The sequence below is a fragment of the Muscardinus avellanarius genome, assembly GCF_963383645.1.
Source record: "Muscardinus avellanarius genome assembly, chromosome: 2".
Lineage (NCBI taxonomy): Eukaryota > Metazoa > Chordata > Mammalia > Rodentia > Gliridae > Muscardinus > Muscardinus avellanarius.
The window spans coordinates 139,853,544-139,870,560 of record NC_137787.1 but is presented as its reverse complement, the minus strand read 5'-3'; the positions used below and the strand labels follow the sequence as shown (position 1 = coordinate 139,870,560).

General features: G+C 43.9%; 1 protein-coding gene across 1 annotated transcript in view; it reads right to left on the bottom strand.

Moving 5' to 3' along the window:
- Positions 1 to 13,521, bottom strand: part of LOC308258831 (guanylate cyclase soluble subunit beta-2-like) — a gene marked incomplete at its 3' end in the record, with an annotated part of 65,910 nt that extends 52,389 nt beyond the window's left edge. Inside the window, exons 1-2 of the mRNA XM_080689454.1 lie at positions 13,454 to 13,521; positions 1,324 to 1,418 (exon numbers count right to left, since the gene is read on the bottom strand). Of these exons, the coding sequence (XP_080545580.1) occupies positions 1,324 to 1,418; positions 13,454 to 13,470 (112 nt within the window). The 5' untranslated portion in view covers positions 13,471 to 13,521. The remainder of the gene's footprint in view (positions 1 to 1,323; positions 1,419 to 13,453) is intronic.
- Between the last annotated feature and the right edge of the window lie 3,496 nt (positions 13,522 to 17,017).

Below are 17,017 nucleotides of genomic sequence, written 5' to 3'. Positions count from 1 at the left end.
ATGTAAAGGTATCAAAATACCTGTTGAAGCTAACAGCAAGGGGCAAATATGATGTTGATGATGCAGATGATGAAACTCAAAGGGATGCTCATAATTTAGGTCTGTGAGAACTGAAGGCTGCTCAAATCGAATAGATCACACAAGCGCCCTGCACTGGGTTAAAAAGAGTTCCCCAAAATTCCTGTCTACCAGGAACCTGTGAATGTGATCTGACTTGGAAATTAGGGCATTGCCCCTGAAATTAAGTTAATAAGAAGTCATTTAGGGTGGATACTAAAGCCAATCTGATTAGTGGTATCTTTATGAAAAGATAGAAATTAGACAAAGGGATACACGCAGAGGGAGAAGACAGCTATGAGACGACAGAGACAGACACTGGAGTTATGCTGCCACGAGCCACAAACACCTGGGGCCACTATAAGTTGGAAGAGGGAAGGATTCTCCAGCATCTTCAGAGAGCACATGGCCCCACCAGCAACTTGATTTTGAACTTCCAAACTATGAGGAAATAAACATCTGCTGTTTTAAGCCACTCAGTTTGTGATAGTTGATCCTTATAAAGATTGCATATTTGCAAAATTTTTGTTTGCTGGACTTTATTGATAGCCCTAAAATCAAAACTCACAAAGATGTCAAAGTCCTTGGTAGACATGGATAGAGTGGTTAAAAAACATTCTTGTATTGTCCAACACAGTGTTACCAGCTACGGTTGAAGGAGAGGATGTTCTCAGTTCTTACTTCTGTTCTCATAAACAAGTATCCTTGCTGTAGCCTAAATATACTAAAAAGTACCTTTTGGTGCTTTTTTGGGGGGGGATGTTGGCTATTTAAAATGGCCCCTCAAGTATTGTATCAAATTTATCTAGTATCCCTAGGCACAAGAAAGCTGTGATATGCTTTACAGAGAAAATACATGTATCAAATCAGCTTCATTCAGGCATGAGTTAAAGGGATTTGGGCTGTATGTGCAATGTTAATGAATCAACTATATATGTATGTGCATATGTATGTATGTGTATGTATGTGTATATATACAGATAGATAGATAGATGTGTGTATATACACATTCACACAGATTGTCTTTAAAAACAGAATCACACATAAAACAATAAATACATTGATGTACTAGTCAGTTGACAAAAATACTGTGCCCAAACACTCTCAGAATCCTGGGCCTGAATGCCCCTGAAGAGCAACGATTTAGTATTCACTACTTCAGGGTCTGCAGCAACTACATAGAACATAACAAGTATGAATAGTGAGAACCAGCTGTATTTTGATACAGTAGCCCTAGGAAACTAAAACAAGCCCTTTCCCACCTACCGAGAACCTTGCAGGCCTCTTGAATGAGCTGGATGGTGATGATGTCATCATACACTGTATAGGTCATGAAGGCATCTTGGACTCCTACAGAAACTCTGAAAGATAAAGCAAGGTGCAATGAACACTCGGCAATTAGAGCCTAGTCCCACGCATATATACTGACCCGGCAAGGTACAGCATAGCAATCCACCTCTGATCATAGGAAAGCGAGACACTGGAGTGTTTGGTGTCCACTCCTACAGGGAGCCTTCTCTGGACTCCGGGGTGGCCAAGGGCTCCCTTCTCAAGTACTCTTCCTAAGCTATGCATTGCCCAACTTATAGAAAGGTCACCATTCTTACCCCCACACTGGTCTCTGGGTAGGCATTGTGACTTATTTTTGCCTTTGAACCCCAACAAGTGGCTCTGTGCTTGCTTGGCACACACATCCACTGGGGATTCACAAACAGCCGAGGGGGTCCTGCAGTTGAGGATCACTGGGCTAGAAGTTCTCTGTAGGATTTCCAGTTTGGGTCCAGTGGTTTTGAAGCATTATCAGATGCAACTGTTAAGAAATGCCAGATTTGGAGCCTGAGACAGACTAGGAGTGACATAACCACCATCACTCACATAAGTGAGGTGCTCTTCGCCATGTTGGGGTTACCTCTCTGCTTGCTCCCCAAGGGCCTGTGGGCCTCTGAGAATACATACATCATTCTTCTGTGGTTATAAGGAAAATACAGGCACGATGAGCAAGACCCCAACTTAAACCTTGCTATAATCTGTTCTGAAGCCCCAAAGAGGAAGATGTGATTTCTGGGACTCTTAGGGATGTAACAATCTCTGACTCTCCCCACCCCTCTAATAGGGCCACCCATGAGCCCCTAGGACAGACAGTGGCTGTGTTCCTGAAGGCTGAGCTGACAATACCTTAGTGTCTAATATTGATATATGTTTGTATATGTATTGTACATTGCTGGGATGCCTGACATGTTCACACTGTTGGCATTACACAGGGATTCAGGCCTTGTTTATTGATCTTCAAGATCTACCTAGAACATTTCCTTCAGTTAGTGCAACATACATATATAATTGATTTATATATATGCAAGTGTCCAGTGGTTTTGAAGCATTATCAGATGCGACTGTTAAGATTATATATACATATATATAATTCAAACTATTTTAATGAAATAATATGTTCACCCAAAATTTACTTAATAAATAAACTAATTGAAATTTTATTTTTCTTCTTTCTTTTTTTTTTTTTTTATCAGCACTGGTGATTGAACCTAAAAGCATTCTATCTTTGAGCTGTCCCCTAGCACTTAACAGGGTCTGGCTAAGTAACAGGATCTCACTAAGTTACTGAGGCTGGCAATCCTCTATCTCAGCCTCCTAATTCCTGGAATTACAAGCACTGGCTACTGCTCCTAGATCCTAACTGACATTTTCTAATGCGATGGCAAAGTTTCTGCTAAGAAAAAGGGAAAGAGAGGAAAAAGAACTATCAGAATATATTTTTTGTTTTGTTTTGGTTTGGTTCTTTTTTGCAGTACTGGGGATGAAACCCAGGGGCATTCTACCTTTGGGCTGCACCCCCTTCCCTATATTTTTATTCTTTGTTTTGAAGCAGGGTCTCACTGAGTTGTAAAGGGTCTCACTAAGTAGCTGAGGCTGTCTGTGAACCACGATCCTCCTGACTCAGCCTCCCAAATGCTGGGATTACAAGCGTGCGCCACCACACCTGGCCAGAAAATGTTTTGAAGAGACAGAAAGTTAGAAAAGCAACCAATGTGAGAAATGAAGTAGGAGTTTGTAGGAGTTTAATGTTTGCAACTTGCATAAAGAGGTGCATACAGCTGGACGTGGTGGCACACACCTGCAATGCCACTACTTGGGCAGCTGAGATGGAAGGATCACAGGTTCAAGACCAGTCTCAGCAACTTAGTGAGACTCTCAGCAACCTAGTGCGACCCTGTTTCAAAATAAAAAATAAAAAGGGCTGAGGGTGTAGCACAGAGATAGAACATCTCTGGGTTCAATCAGCAATACCACAAAAAAAAAAAAAAAGAGGAGCATACGTTATGTACCATGAAAAATGTCAACCACATTGGTGTGACCTTTTCTCTTTAGTTGGTTACAACTATAATACCTGGGTCAGAAATAATGGCCAAGACCAGGCTACTCATATCAAAATACCTTGGAGAGCAAAACAAACGGGCAGATTGCTGAACCCTAGGAGATCGTGTTTAGAAGTCTATATTTTTTAACCACTTGCCTCTTGACTATTTTTGGAAACCACTGCTGGGGAACCTGTCTAGACTCAATCCGATTGGTAGATCTTACATTGCTCAACCCTACTAACCAATGTCATGGATCTTAAGAGTCCAGAAGGAGTCATAAAGTCCACAGAATAAATGAAGTGATTTTCAGCAAGTTTTAGGCCAAGAAAATGGGATCAATTTAAGTGATGGGAAATATTTCCTTAAAGAGTTCCTTATGGTAGGTGAGGAATTCATACACTACTGTGGTGTGACAAGAGGTGAGGCTAGGGACAGGAAGGTCTGGGGGTGTTGAAGGGCTTGTCCTGTTGTGGTGACCATCTGAATGTTAAAGAAAGCACCAGCCTGTCCTTCCCCGCACCTGCCCCAGGCCTCCTTGATGAATCCAGATTCCTTAGCAGGGTCTGCAGCTCTGTGCGGCCTTGCCCTCCCTCCCCATCACTTCTCCCATCTTCCCTGTACCCCCAATCCGTCCTTTCCACCTACCAACAAGGCTCTCACCCTCCTCTCTGGTTAACTTTATTCTTCTTTCCTGACTCAGCTGGAGAATTGCTGGCTCGAGCCATTTGGAGCCCAGGCACATCTTTTTTTTTTTTTTTTTCACAGTACCTGCTGAGCTCCAAGGCTCCCTTGGCTACTTGTCTGAATACAAACTGCACATGTGACCTTTGATCCATACTTCATACATTCACATCTAAAGATCGGGAAAATGTCATTTGATACCTAGCATTATCCTTTGAACACAACTGGAGCCCAATCAATGCTTACAAGAGAATTTAGGGATTTAGATAAGAGATCTAACTGGACAGAGGCTTATAGCTTCACCATGTGTGAGTCAGGAAGAGACCTGGAAGTTAATCTGGCTCTAGTAGTCTATCTGGGTGATATGGAACAAATCTCAGTAAACCTTCACTTCTTTGTCTTTACAATGGTAGGACAATGTTTCCCTGGACACTGATATCCAGTCCTCCCTAGCTACTAATGATGTATCCTTCCTGGACTCTGACTCACTGAGAAGAAATCTGGCACTTAAAGCAGCAGTTCTCAAAGTATGACTTATGGAACCCCAGGGGAGGTCCCTAAGGTGATTTTAGGGATCCTATGTGCCCATCGGTGATCCTGAGCACCTGCAGATGACGCTTCAGGCCACCCAGTCCCAGTTCCACCTCCCTTGGCAGCCTCAAAAAGCAGCCAGACCCTAATGTGACCTCCAGAAAAGGTTTGTGGAGGAGAGGATGCACATGCCCTGTGGGGACCACGGGGTCCCAGAGGTGATGGAAAGGAGTGGGGCAGGCAGAGAGAGATCGAGGGCTGAAATTCTCCTACAGCTGTCACCATGGAAAAAGCACACCTCTACAAGAGACTGCTGAGAATGCCATGAATGTGTACAAAGCAACTAAGACATCAGCAAAGACAAAATGCAACGAAACAGTGTAGAGCCCCTGTGTTGGAGGGATGCTCACTCTATTCTCTTTAAAGAAAATGAAATAAAATTACTGTCATATAAACAGGAAACCAACTGCAGCCAAAGATGCAGAGAAACAACATCAAAGTGGGCCAATTGGTTAACGAATGATGGTGGTAATAAAAACCTGCTATCTTTGAGATTTTGGTTTTTCTGCTGTCAGTTTATTTGAATGGTTTTCTCATTTTTATAAATACTCTTACAGCTAAATTTTATCTGTAATATATTATTTTTAAAGGTAGGTCTTTAAATTAGATAAGCTTCAAAACTCAAAACAGCTATTTCAACTCTTGCTTAATACATCATCCAGATAGTCCCACTAAACAAAAATAGTTCTCAAGCTCAACCTTGGACAATTTTTTGTTGGAGAAAAATTCTACTTTATATATAACATTACAAAATAAACTATATTTTCCAATTTTCTACATCCTTGGATGCTTTGATATGATCTTTTGGAGGCTGCGGCTCCCTCTGACAGCTTAGGGTCTGAGGCAGCCAGATGAAATCAGCATTTATATACAGAAATAGAGCAGGACTTGGGAGACAGGCAGCACTCTCAGATCAAAGTTAAAAAAGAATATCTCTCTGCGTTCAGCTACTTTTGAACCACACTTTTTTCTTTTCTTTTGAGGTACTGGGGATGGAACCCAGGTACATTCTACTTCTGAGCTACACCCCCAGCGCAATTTTTTATTCTTTATTTTGAAACAGGGTCTCACTAAGTCACTGAGCATCTCACTAAGTAGCTGAGGCTGGCTTCACCCTGTGCGATCCTCTTGTCTCAGCCTCCCAAGTACTGGGATTACAAGCGTGTGCCACCACTCCTGGCTTGAACCACACTTTATTTATGGGAAAACTCGAGGACGTGGAGGAAAGGGGAGCTTTCAGTCTCAAAGGAGGAGGGGTCATTGGGACGAGAGAGATGAAGCAGAAAAGGAGGTGAGTGGGAGCCATTCTGATTTTTCCTGGCTCTAATACTTTCTCGATATCGAAATGCCCCTCAATTTATGATAGTGTTACATCCCCATAAGCTCATCTTAAATTGAAAATATTGTTAAATCAAAACTGCATTTTATACACCCAACCCCCTGAACATCACACCCCGCCTGAAATGTGCTCAGAACATTCACACCACCTGACAGTTGGGCAAAATCTTCTAACAGAAAACCTAACACAAAACGGAGCCTCTCACAGAAAACACATATAGAACCCTGTGTGGTGACACACAGTTGTAATCCCAGCATTTGGGAGGCTGAGATAGGAGGCTCATGATTTGAGGACAGCCTCAAGCTACTTAGTGAGGCCCTCTGCAACTCAGTGAGACCCTGTTTCAAAATAATAAAAAATAGGACTGGGGATATAGCTCAGAGTAGGATGCCTCTGGGTTCCATCCACAGTACTGCAAAAGAAAGAAAAGAAAAGGAAAGAAAAGACGTATGGAACACATATACAACCCTTTTGTAGGTGATTTAGAGAGTTCTCGAGTCCTCTCAAAACCCATCCATGTATCTCTGATGAAGAACCCCGGCACTGGGAGAAACCACGTGATTCCATTCACCTCTCTACTCGATGACTGACTTGGGCTCAGCAGTTATCCATCCACCTCCCTTCCCTTCATCCATCTTCCACTCATACACACCTGAACCTCCCACCCATCTACCCCTCCTCCGTGCCTCTGTTTCTACAGTGGAGAAATGTACGCCAAGCCTGATGCTGTGCCCGTAACTTAGGAACCCTGCCCTGCAAAGTCCATCTGATTAGGCCAGGTATGGACACCCGGTCAAAGCCAACCCATCAAACCCTGTGTCCCAGAACCTGGATAAATGATGGTGAGCTCTTGAATCAAAAGGGCGTACATGAAAGTTTAGAAGAAACAGAATAAGGGACTTGCAGAGCGAGAGAGCTAGGGAAATAAAGTCAGCATGAAGAGAGACGCAGCGATGGAGAGGGGCTGCTGGGCTTCCCTGTCCTCTGAAGTTTTTCCATACTTTAAAAGCAGCTGAGGGCCGTGAGAGTCCTCAGAACCTTTAAACCTTGGCTTACAGAGTGGACTGCTGATCTTTGCAAGTAAAATCCCAGACTAAGCTCCACAACCCATGTGCTGGGGGCTATTAACCACCTCACCTGTTGTCCTCAGGAGGACAGAGTGAGTTCCAGTACTGTCTCCCCGGACGACTGAGGCTGGAGCCCTCAGTAACCCCCAGCAATTAGAACGCAGCTCTTCTGGTCCCCCACCCACTCCTCCACTTCCATCTCCTATCAGATGTGTCACAGATGATACTCGAGTCATGTGGGATTATTGTCTGGACCACAAATTCACCAAACTCGGTCCTACCTCAGGCCCTTGCACTCCTCGCTCTCAGGGTCTGGAACACACAAACCTCTCTGGCTGGAGGCTGGCTCCTTCTTCCCTTTCAGTTCAGTCACTACCTTTGCAGGGAGACCTTTTCTGACCACTTCAGGGAAACCTTCTCTTCAGCCACCATTGAATCCTTAGCATTTCCATAGCTCTTTCCACAGTCTGAAAGGTTTCCATTCCTTTTCTTTTTCTTTTTCTCTCTCTCTCTTTCCTTTTCTTTCTTTCTTTCTTTCTTTCTTTCTTTCTTTCTTTCTTTCTTTCTTTCTTTCTTTCTTTCTTTCTTTCTTTTTCAGTACTGGGGATGGAACCCAGGGGTATTCTACCTCTGAACTACACTCCCGGCCCTATTTTTTATTCTTCATTTTGAAACAGGGCCTTACTGAGTTGCAGAGGGCCTCACTAAGTAGCTGAGGCTGGCCATGGACCTCCATCCTCCTGTCTCAGCCTCCCAGATGCTGGGATTACAAGCGTGCACCACCACACCCAGCTCCGTTTATTTTCCTTTTTACCTGCACATTGGGGTACATTCCCAGACACATCCACGTGTCTGTTCCCTTCACTATCATCCCCAGTGCCTGGAACTCTGCTTGGCACATGCTAGGAGCTAAATAAGCACTTGTTGGATATTTCGTGAACTTTGCCCAAGTTAAATAGCTAGCAAGTGACCCAGGCAGAATGCACAGGGTTATCTGATTTGAAAGGCCCTGCTCTTCCCAACCTATTAGCTCCTTCTCAATATCATTCTGATAAAGGTTTTAGCCAGGAGGTTATAAAAAAGTGGTTTATAATTAGAAATTCATAAACCCAGAGTAGGTGAGAGGGAAACCAACAACATGGCAAAGGAGGAGAAACATCTGTTCCTGATTGTTTCTTATACAATAAAGTCTGTGCCATAAGGTCTGGAGACATAGTTCATTTTACCTAATAATTTCTTCTTAAAATTTGTGTAGGAATTAATAGGGTTTTCCTTTTCAGCAAAAATTCTATTTTAAAAGCACTAGGGAGCTCGTTATTTAAATATTGCCTGGAGCAAATCCTTTTGCCCAGCAAATAATCTTGCCTTAATTTGTGTTTTATAAGTTGAATTTTCTGTACTCCAGTTTTGGTTTTCTTTTTAAATAATGAGTTCTCACATGATGCAATTTTCATAGCTGGCTAGACTCGTTAGATAGACTTGACTTTTGGCTTCACGATGCATTTCCAATATGATCACATAGGTGTTTAGTGCTAATGTACAAACACTGCCTCTGAGATCCAATTAGTCGGATTTTTCTAAATTTAGAGACAAAACCTTGTGATGCAGATCTGAGATATGGCCCTGACGCATCCTCCACTTCTTGTCATCTTTCTCTGACCCCTTGCAAACTTGTACCTCTTGTTCAAATGCTGTTTGGCACCGTGGAGTGTATAGAGACCCCAGGCCTCTGTCCATTTGGGAGTACTATAAGAACTGTCTTCTCGTAGCGAGGATAGGAAGAGATGATGCTCCATCCTTTCCAGTGTGGCCACACCCAGGATCCAAAAAGGAAAAAGTCTCTTTCGCCTTCTTACACCTGGAAACCTGTCTTTCCCCTGGATTTGGAATGACATTCTGAATATCTCAACCCATCAGAGTCCTGACAGCTGGTCAAGCACACTTGCCCAATACGGCATGGGAGGGTGAGAGTCTTCTTACACAGTGCATCTCCACTGTTGGGCATGGGCAGGGCTGAAAACATTGTTGTTTCGCCTCTGCTTCTAAGTGCGCCAGCCATTTCTGCCTGTTCCCAGCTATTTCCAGAACCCTCACCGTTCACCTAGGCAGGATTGACTGGTCAGCAGCAGCTGAGCTGAGGCTAAAAGTCCTAACCAGGAGATCAGGTTCATGAGCCAAGAATCAGTCAACAACAATCAGTCCCTCCCTCTCACAGGCTGTCCCTAGTGATTCAAAGGGCCCTCGGAGGGCTTGATAGTGGCCTGCACTGGGTATCAGGGAGACCAGTCTGAAAAGGGGACTAGACACAAAGCCATCCACCAAATCATGATAGCCTCAGAAACCTGGGTTTCCCTAGGCCAGGAGGGAGGAAGCTTTTGAGAAACATGCTTCTTCAGGAGAGAAGCACAGGTACCCCATCAGCAACAAAATGGTTTCTATCCGTGTTAAATATAGTCAGATCCTCATGCTGCACCTGTGATGTTGGTAGTGTAGGGTTAGGGGGAGGAAGGATAATGCTTACTCAGTTTCTACTAGGTTCTTTGGTATAAATGGTTTCCCTCAATTTTCTCCTCAACCCTACAAGGTAGGTACATTATTTCCTTTTATCTGTGAGGAATCAAAGCTTCAAAGAGGCGAAGCAACCTGCTTCAGAACACACAGTTCTAAGCGTCAGAACCTGGACTCAAATCCAGTCCAGTAGGATGCACACCTGCTTGTCTCTCCGCCTCTCCCCAAGCTACCTGTGGACCACATCCTGAAAATGAGCCCATAGCAAGCACCAACTTCAACAACAGCTGCTGACATTTGCTGAGCTTGCCCCACACCAGACCTGTTTTCCGAGTGTCTGGTTTGTTTCTCTCATTTAACATTTGCAACACCCCCTATATTCCATAACCTCATTTCATCATCACTTTTATTATGAAGGATCTAGTTCATAGAGTGTGTAACTACTGTGCACAGGGTCATATGATTGCAAGCGATGCTTCTCGGCTTTGACCCAAGCACTGTAGCCTCAGAGCTCCTGCTGAATCCAACTACAGCTTTCTAGAGACCTGTAACCATGTCCAGTGACTTCTAAGAATACAAATATCCCATTTCCCAAAGTTGTTCCCCACTGCACTCTGCAGTGTCCCCCACAGCCTGTCTGAGCTCACCATCTCTCCCTCCTCTTCCTAAGACTCTGTGTAGGAGGGACCTACACAGGGCTTTAGCTGACCTGTCCCTGCCCAGTTTGTGGCAGCGCAGATGACCCCACTGTCTCACTGGACAGGACCCTTCAGCACCCTGGTTCCTGCATTCCAGATATATATGCAACATTTCTGAGCATCATAAAACCATGTGGGCTGAGGGCATGGCTCAGTGGTAGAGCATCTGCTTAGCAAGCACAGGGCCCTGAGTTCATTCCCCAGCAACACCCCATACATAGACAAAATTAAAAAGAAAATGAAACCATTCAGGTATATTGTGTACCTGAATCTTCAATTCTCCAAAGTTTTTCTCAGTCCCAGGGACACTATGGAGACTCTGTAATTGCAGGTTTAATGAGATGACCCTATTATTTCACCCCACAACTTGATAGACATGAAGATGTGTACCCATTGCCAGCTGCACCTCCTTTCTGCAGGCAGACTGACCTGAGGAGAGGGGTCTGCGCAGCCCCACCCCTGCTGCTTACTGCACAGCCTCCAAGGAGGACTGTTCGGTCTCCTTCCTGGCAAATAATAATAATAATAATAATAATAATAATAATAATAAATAATGTGCTCTATGCTACCCTAGTGCTCTTCCAGGGCTTTAATAAGGTGCCTGGCACAAATTAGGTGCTTAATGTAAGAGCACTTTTCTTTTCATTCCTCTGTTCTACTGAATTTATGCTGCATGAAGCAATGGTCATAAAAAGGGCTCAGAGTCAGTGGGCATCGTGGCCCATTCCTGTAATCCCAGTTCTTGGGAGGCTGAGACAGGAGGATCACTGGTTCGAGAATAGCCTCAGTAACTTAGCAAGACTCTCAGGAACCTAGAGAGACCCTATTTCAAGACAAAAATTAAAAAAAAATAGGACTGGGGGTAAAGGTCAGAGAGAAAGTGCCCCTAGGTTTAATCTCCAGCCTCAGAGTCTTCTAATGTGTCTGTTCTCAGAGCAGCTTAGGGTAGAAAAGGAGGATCTCAAGACTCCAGCAAAGGCACCTGGGCCCGGCACCATGTGCTTGCAGGCTCGCCCAAGCAACTGCACCTCTGTAGCCTCAGTTTCCTCACCTATAAATTAGATGTGGGCCAAAGGAACTCCCAAGCGCCCACCAGCCCAAAGTTCCTTCGATCATAACTCTTCAGGGATATATTTAGAAATGAGTATTATTTGCCCCTATGAGGTCATGGAGCTTAAGGTAAATTATCCCAGAGATGCTGAGGAAGTGACCTGGAGCTGCCTTTTCCTAAAACAAGGGAGCTGGGGAGCCCATGTGCAGGCAAGGCCTGGCTGAGGGGCGTGGGGTGTGGGCCTGGCTCCAGCTCAGCTTAGCCACTTGGACAGTCCCTGTGTGATCAGCTTTAAATACTTTATTTGAAAAATATGAGGTAGGTGGGAACAAGCGAATTTTACACTAGGCATTTTAGGTTGTCTCTATATTACTAAAAACATACAGAAAATTAAAAAAAAGAAAATTTAGAAAATAAATGTTAGAAAAAAATTTTAATCCATCATTTTATCTTTCCAATTCACTTACTACAAGTTATTAGTTTGGCCTCTTAGTCTTTTTTCAATTTATGTGATATCCCTAGTGGCTATATAAATGTTTCTTAATTTTTCTTTGGACTCTTTCAACTTAATATTGTCATGAAATTTTACAGGTGACTTTAGTCTTTGCAATCATATTTACAATGATGCTTCTTTTTTCCATTTGCTTTTTTTTTGGCCATTGAGGACTTAATCTTTCTTTATTATGTATAAACAGAAGCTATGCTCTATCCTTTTATACGCATAGGCGTATATGTGTGTGGAACTATGCGCCTCTAAGAGAACAGATTTTCAAGAATGGACTCAACTGTTTCAAAGAATCAGATAATTTTCCAAGCTTTTGGTACGTGTCATCCAGTTGCTTTCCAAGAGGGCCTCCCTGATTTACAATGCCATCAGCAATTAACCATTTTGCTGCAACTTAACCAGAACTGGTTATTATCATTTAAATTTTTTAGATATTTAATAGGCAAAGCAGTGCCTAATTGCTTTAATTTGCATGTTACTGATTAACCAAAGAAGCCAATCATCTTTCCATATTTCTATATCCCTCTTTCTTTATAGGACCAGGTGATTCTCATTCTCTCTCTCTCTCTCTCTCTCTCTCTCTCTCTCTCACACACACACACACACACACACACACACACACACACACACACACCTGCAATGTTTTAATGCTGGAGGCCTCTGAAAAAGCAGCCAGGTAGCACAAATTTATAGAACTCAGCCAGGGACTGACTATTTGGAGATGTAAATGACAATATTAAGGGATTAGTGGGTGGAGATGAGGAGGAAATTCCAAGGATTAACTAAAGAACAACTAAGGAGTAAGATTCTGGCCAAGCTAGAAGGGACATGCCCTCTCTGACCAGGCTTCCTTCAGGTGCAATGGAAATCATGTAGTTGATTTTTCTTCTGTGTTAGGAAGATCAAATGAAAAGCTCATTCATGAGATCATCGTGAGAATCATATTGGTATTATTTACACTAGAGCCCCGTGTTAAGGTTTGGACTTTAGGAATGGAGATTGATACTTTCCTTAAAGGCAGATATGGTTTAGTTTTTTTTTTTCCACATCTGTTTGATTATGTTTAAGACACTTTAATTATGCCAGGCTATATAAGACACTTTAAACCAGGAGTGATGGCACATACCTGTGACCCCAGTACTTGGGAGGCTGAGACAGGAGTCTCACAGGTTTGAGGACAGCCCAACAGCGTGAGACTCTGAGACTATCAGCAACCTAGACAGACCCTATTTAAAATAAAAAAGTAAAGAGGGCTGGGGGTATGCTTGGAGGCAGAATAACTCTGGGTTCAATATCCAGCAGCAAAAAGAAAGAAAGAGAGAGGGGAAAGAGAGGAGAAAGAGGAGAAAGAGAAGGAGGAGGAGGAGGAGAAGGAGGAGGAAAAGGAAAAGGAAGAGGAGGAGACGGAGGAGGAAGAGAGTCATCTCTCCAGTAAATGAGTTTCTTTGAAATTAATTCTAATATTATAAAAAGTCTGTTCAACTATTGGCTTAATCAAGAATTCAGTAAAACACTTTAACTGTCTGAAATCTGGAGGCTTACCAATTGTTCCAGGGGTACTTTATCTTTCCTATAATGTACTTACTTCAGTTTTTCCCACATCTCTTCACCAAATTTCTCTATCACGAGAGATTGCAGACAAGTGTTGATAAATCCATACTAAAAAAAAAAAACAAAACATGGTACTGGAGAATAAAGTTGACTAAATTATGTTATGCACGTATACAAATATGTAATAACAAATCTCACTATTACATATGATTATTTAATACATCAACAAAAATCTAAACAAATAGGACAATACATGTCATGGAGCTCAGCACTCACTGTCATAGACATCTTAATGGTGTCTTTAGGCGCAATGGCGTCCTAGGAAACACCAACCATGCTCCTTGTTCTCTTGACTTTATTTGCTTAGTAGCTGAGCTTTTTTCTGAGGTGTGGCAGCCCGGGCAGCTCACTGCTCATGTTGTTTTCAGGAAGGCATGATCAAAATTTCCAACCAGATTATCATCAGAGGGATTTAAGAAGGTGCTTACTGCTCTTTGTAACCCTTTCTAGAATTTAGAATTGACTGGTTAGAGCAAAGAGTTAAAAAACACAACACAGCTGGACGTGGTGGCGCACACTTGTAATCCCAGTGCTTGGGAGGCTGAAACAGGAGGATCGCACAGGTTCAAAGCCAGCCTCAGCTACTGAGTGAGGCTCTCAGCAACTTAGTGAGACCCTGTTTCCAAATATAAAATAGGTCTGGAAGTGTAGACCAGAGGTAGAAAAGCCCCTGTGTTCCACTCCCAGTACCACCAAAAAAAAAAAAAAAAAAGACATAGATAAAGGAAGGCATCTAGACACGAAAGAGAAGCAGGGCATGCACTGCACATTAACTCCAAAAGAGCAGTGAAATGAATTTTGTCTTTATCAAACTGAATCTAGCCAGGTGTGGTGGTGCACACCTGTAATCCAGGTACTTGGTAGGCTGAGACAGGAGGATTGCAGGTTTGAGGCCAGCCTCAGCAACTAGATAAGACCCTGTTTCAAAATAAATAACTAAAATAGGACTGGCAAATGCTTTGGGTTTAACCCCACTACCATAGAGGGGAAAAAAAAAAAAAAGAATCCAGGTCAGAATGTGTGTGGGGGGGGGAGTGGGGGCTTGCCAAGCATGTGTGAGGCCCTGGGTTCCATCCATAGCAGCACAAAAAAAATTTAAAAGATGACACTGGGTTAACAACAACAAAACAACTTTCTTCTGGGTTTGCTCAGGCTTCAGTGCTCTTCTTTCCTCCTTCCTTCATCAGGGGGGAAAAAAGTGAGTGTCCATAAGTGCCTTGCTGGTCAAGGGCCAGCAGGCCATGGAGCCCCCCCCACCTCAGGCTCTAATCTAAGGTCTTTATGCCATTGCATTGTGCATTGTATTTAAAAGCTATAAGTGAGCTCCGTTTCCAAAAAGAACATCTTCCTAAGCTGAGTAATCCTTTCATCCCCTGAATGTCAGGCTCAGGGTTTATGTTACAGGTTTGGAGTTTCATAGCTAGGTTAGGGGTTTCTGAAAAAGAACGAGCCTAGAGCCCAGTGCCAACAGTTCACAGGGGATGCTAAGCTCTCGAAGGAAGGAAGGTCTTTCTGGAAATGGAAAGGAGTATCCTGCTGGGCGGTGTTTCCTGACCCTCTCCAATGTCAGCTTCACCACTTTGGTCTCCACTGTCCCCGTGTGTGTCTATACCTCACCTGGCACTCGGTGCATGCCTGAGAACTATCTTAGTTTGGACTTGGTTTTAGCACTCGGGATCACCCCAAATACCCACTGCCCTTCCCTAAGGGCACACAGCTGGCACTTCTGGAACGGACAAGGAGTCCTCCCGCTCCTTTGCTAACTTATGAGCTGCTCAGAATCAGCAAATGAGTGTCATTTATCTGTATTTTGACTCAAAGACAAGAGAGTGCCTGGTGTGTAGAAAGTATTTAATAAACAATAAATGAATAAGTCTTGATCGAAGCCTCAAGTCTGAGCTCATAACAATCTTCACACACACACACACACACACACACACACGCACACGCATTTCAAATCAACCCAACATTAACAAAGAATGCAATTATGCATCCTAGCAATCTTTGCCAAAGAGTGTTAGGCAGAAGGGAAGCATGGAGCCCACTGCGTGAGCCCCAATTACTGGCGGTCCCCTCCTGGGGTGCAGCAAAGGAAATTGAGGTCACTGCTGGGTCATGGCCACATGGACCTCAGCTGGAGAAGTTGAGGGTCGGTGACATGTGCAGTCCTGGGGTCAGGGTAAAGAGAGGCCTGCTGGACCTCTGCCCATTGTGCATGGGCCCTTCTGCTGCTGCAATCAGGGGACTTGGCTGCTGGGGGAGCACAGAGCCACTGGCAGGCTGGCTTCTTACAATGTGCCCACAGTGTGCAGGTCCCAGTGCTGGCTGCTCAGAGCTGGCCGCAGGGATGCTCAGCAGGACACTCTCCTCATAAGGTCAAGGGCTTGGTGGAAATGCACAAGGGTCACAAGCCCAAGTTGGGGTTCTCTAACACTCCAGGACCAGCACGCTAACTTCTCATTGGCTACTGGCATCCAAGTCTTTCAGGGGGCTGTTTGGATTGTAGCTGTGGCATCCGTGAGAAATGTCAGAACGCCAAGAGAATATTAAGACAGCTGAGAATGTTAAAAGTTAGCTATATATTTCTCTTACAAAGATACCTCCTCACATTGTATTTCTAAGCCTACTTCCTGGAGCTGATACCCGCTGGCTGGGAAAGGAGGTTCCACCGTGTGATACAGCCTCTGGGAGCCCAGGGAGGGTGTGCAGCTTAGAGGAAAAGGGCTTGGGCTCTGGAGGTGTTTTGTTTTCTTTGTCTCTGTGCCTGATAGCTGTGTGATTCTTGTTTTATTGTGTTTGTTTTTGTTTTGTGATACTGGAAATGGAACCCAGAAGCCTTCTACCTCCGGGCTACGTTACTGCCCTATTTTTTTTTTTTTTTTTTTTTTGCTTGTAAACAGGGTCTCACTAGGTTGATGAGAGTCTCACAACTTGCTGAGGCTGTCCTCGAACCTGCAATGTTCTCCTATCTAAGGCTCCCAAGTACTGAGATTACAAGCATGCACCTACGCCCAGCTGTGGTTTTGTATCAGTTACCAAACCTCTCAGAGCCCAGTTGGCTCCTGAACTAAAATGGAAATAATAGTGCTTATTCTCTTGGAGGATTATTGCAGGGTTATAGAGCTATGGTTCTGGATTTGGAATAATAGAGCCTATTACTGATCCAAGTCTTACTCACTGTGACCCTGGCCCTTCATCAAATCTCACTCACTTTCAGTTATTTCATTTGGAAAACGGGGAGGAGAATGGTCCCTTCCTCCTAGGGTCAAATGACATAAGACGTATAAGCACATGGGTGCCCAAAGAGCTCTGACCACACTCCTAGAGAGCAGGCCTCTTGAATGGCAGAGACTCAAGTGGAGGCTGGCCTGGGGCATCAGGACAGAGGACACCGGGCGCTGCTTACCATGCTGCCCGGAGGCTGTCTTCAGATGGAGAGATCCTGGCAGAGCCACACTCCTGCACAGTGGGTCGTTAGTGCCCACAAGCCACTCTAGAAGCTGGTCTTGTAGCGGTCTGGGTATTCCACAGGGAAATC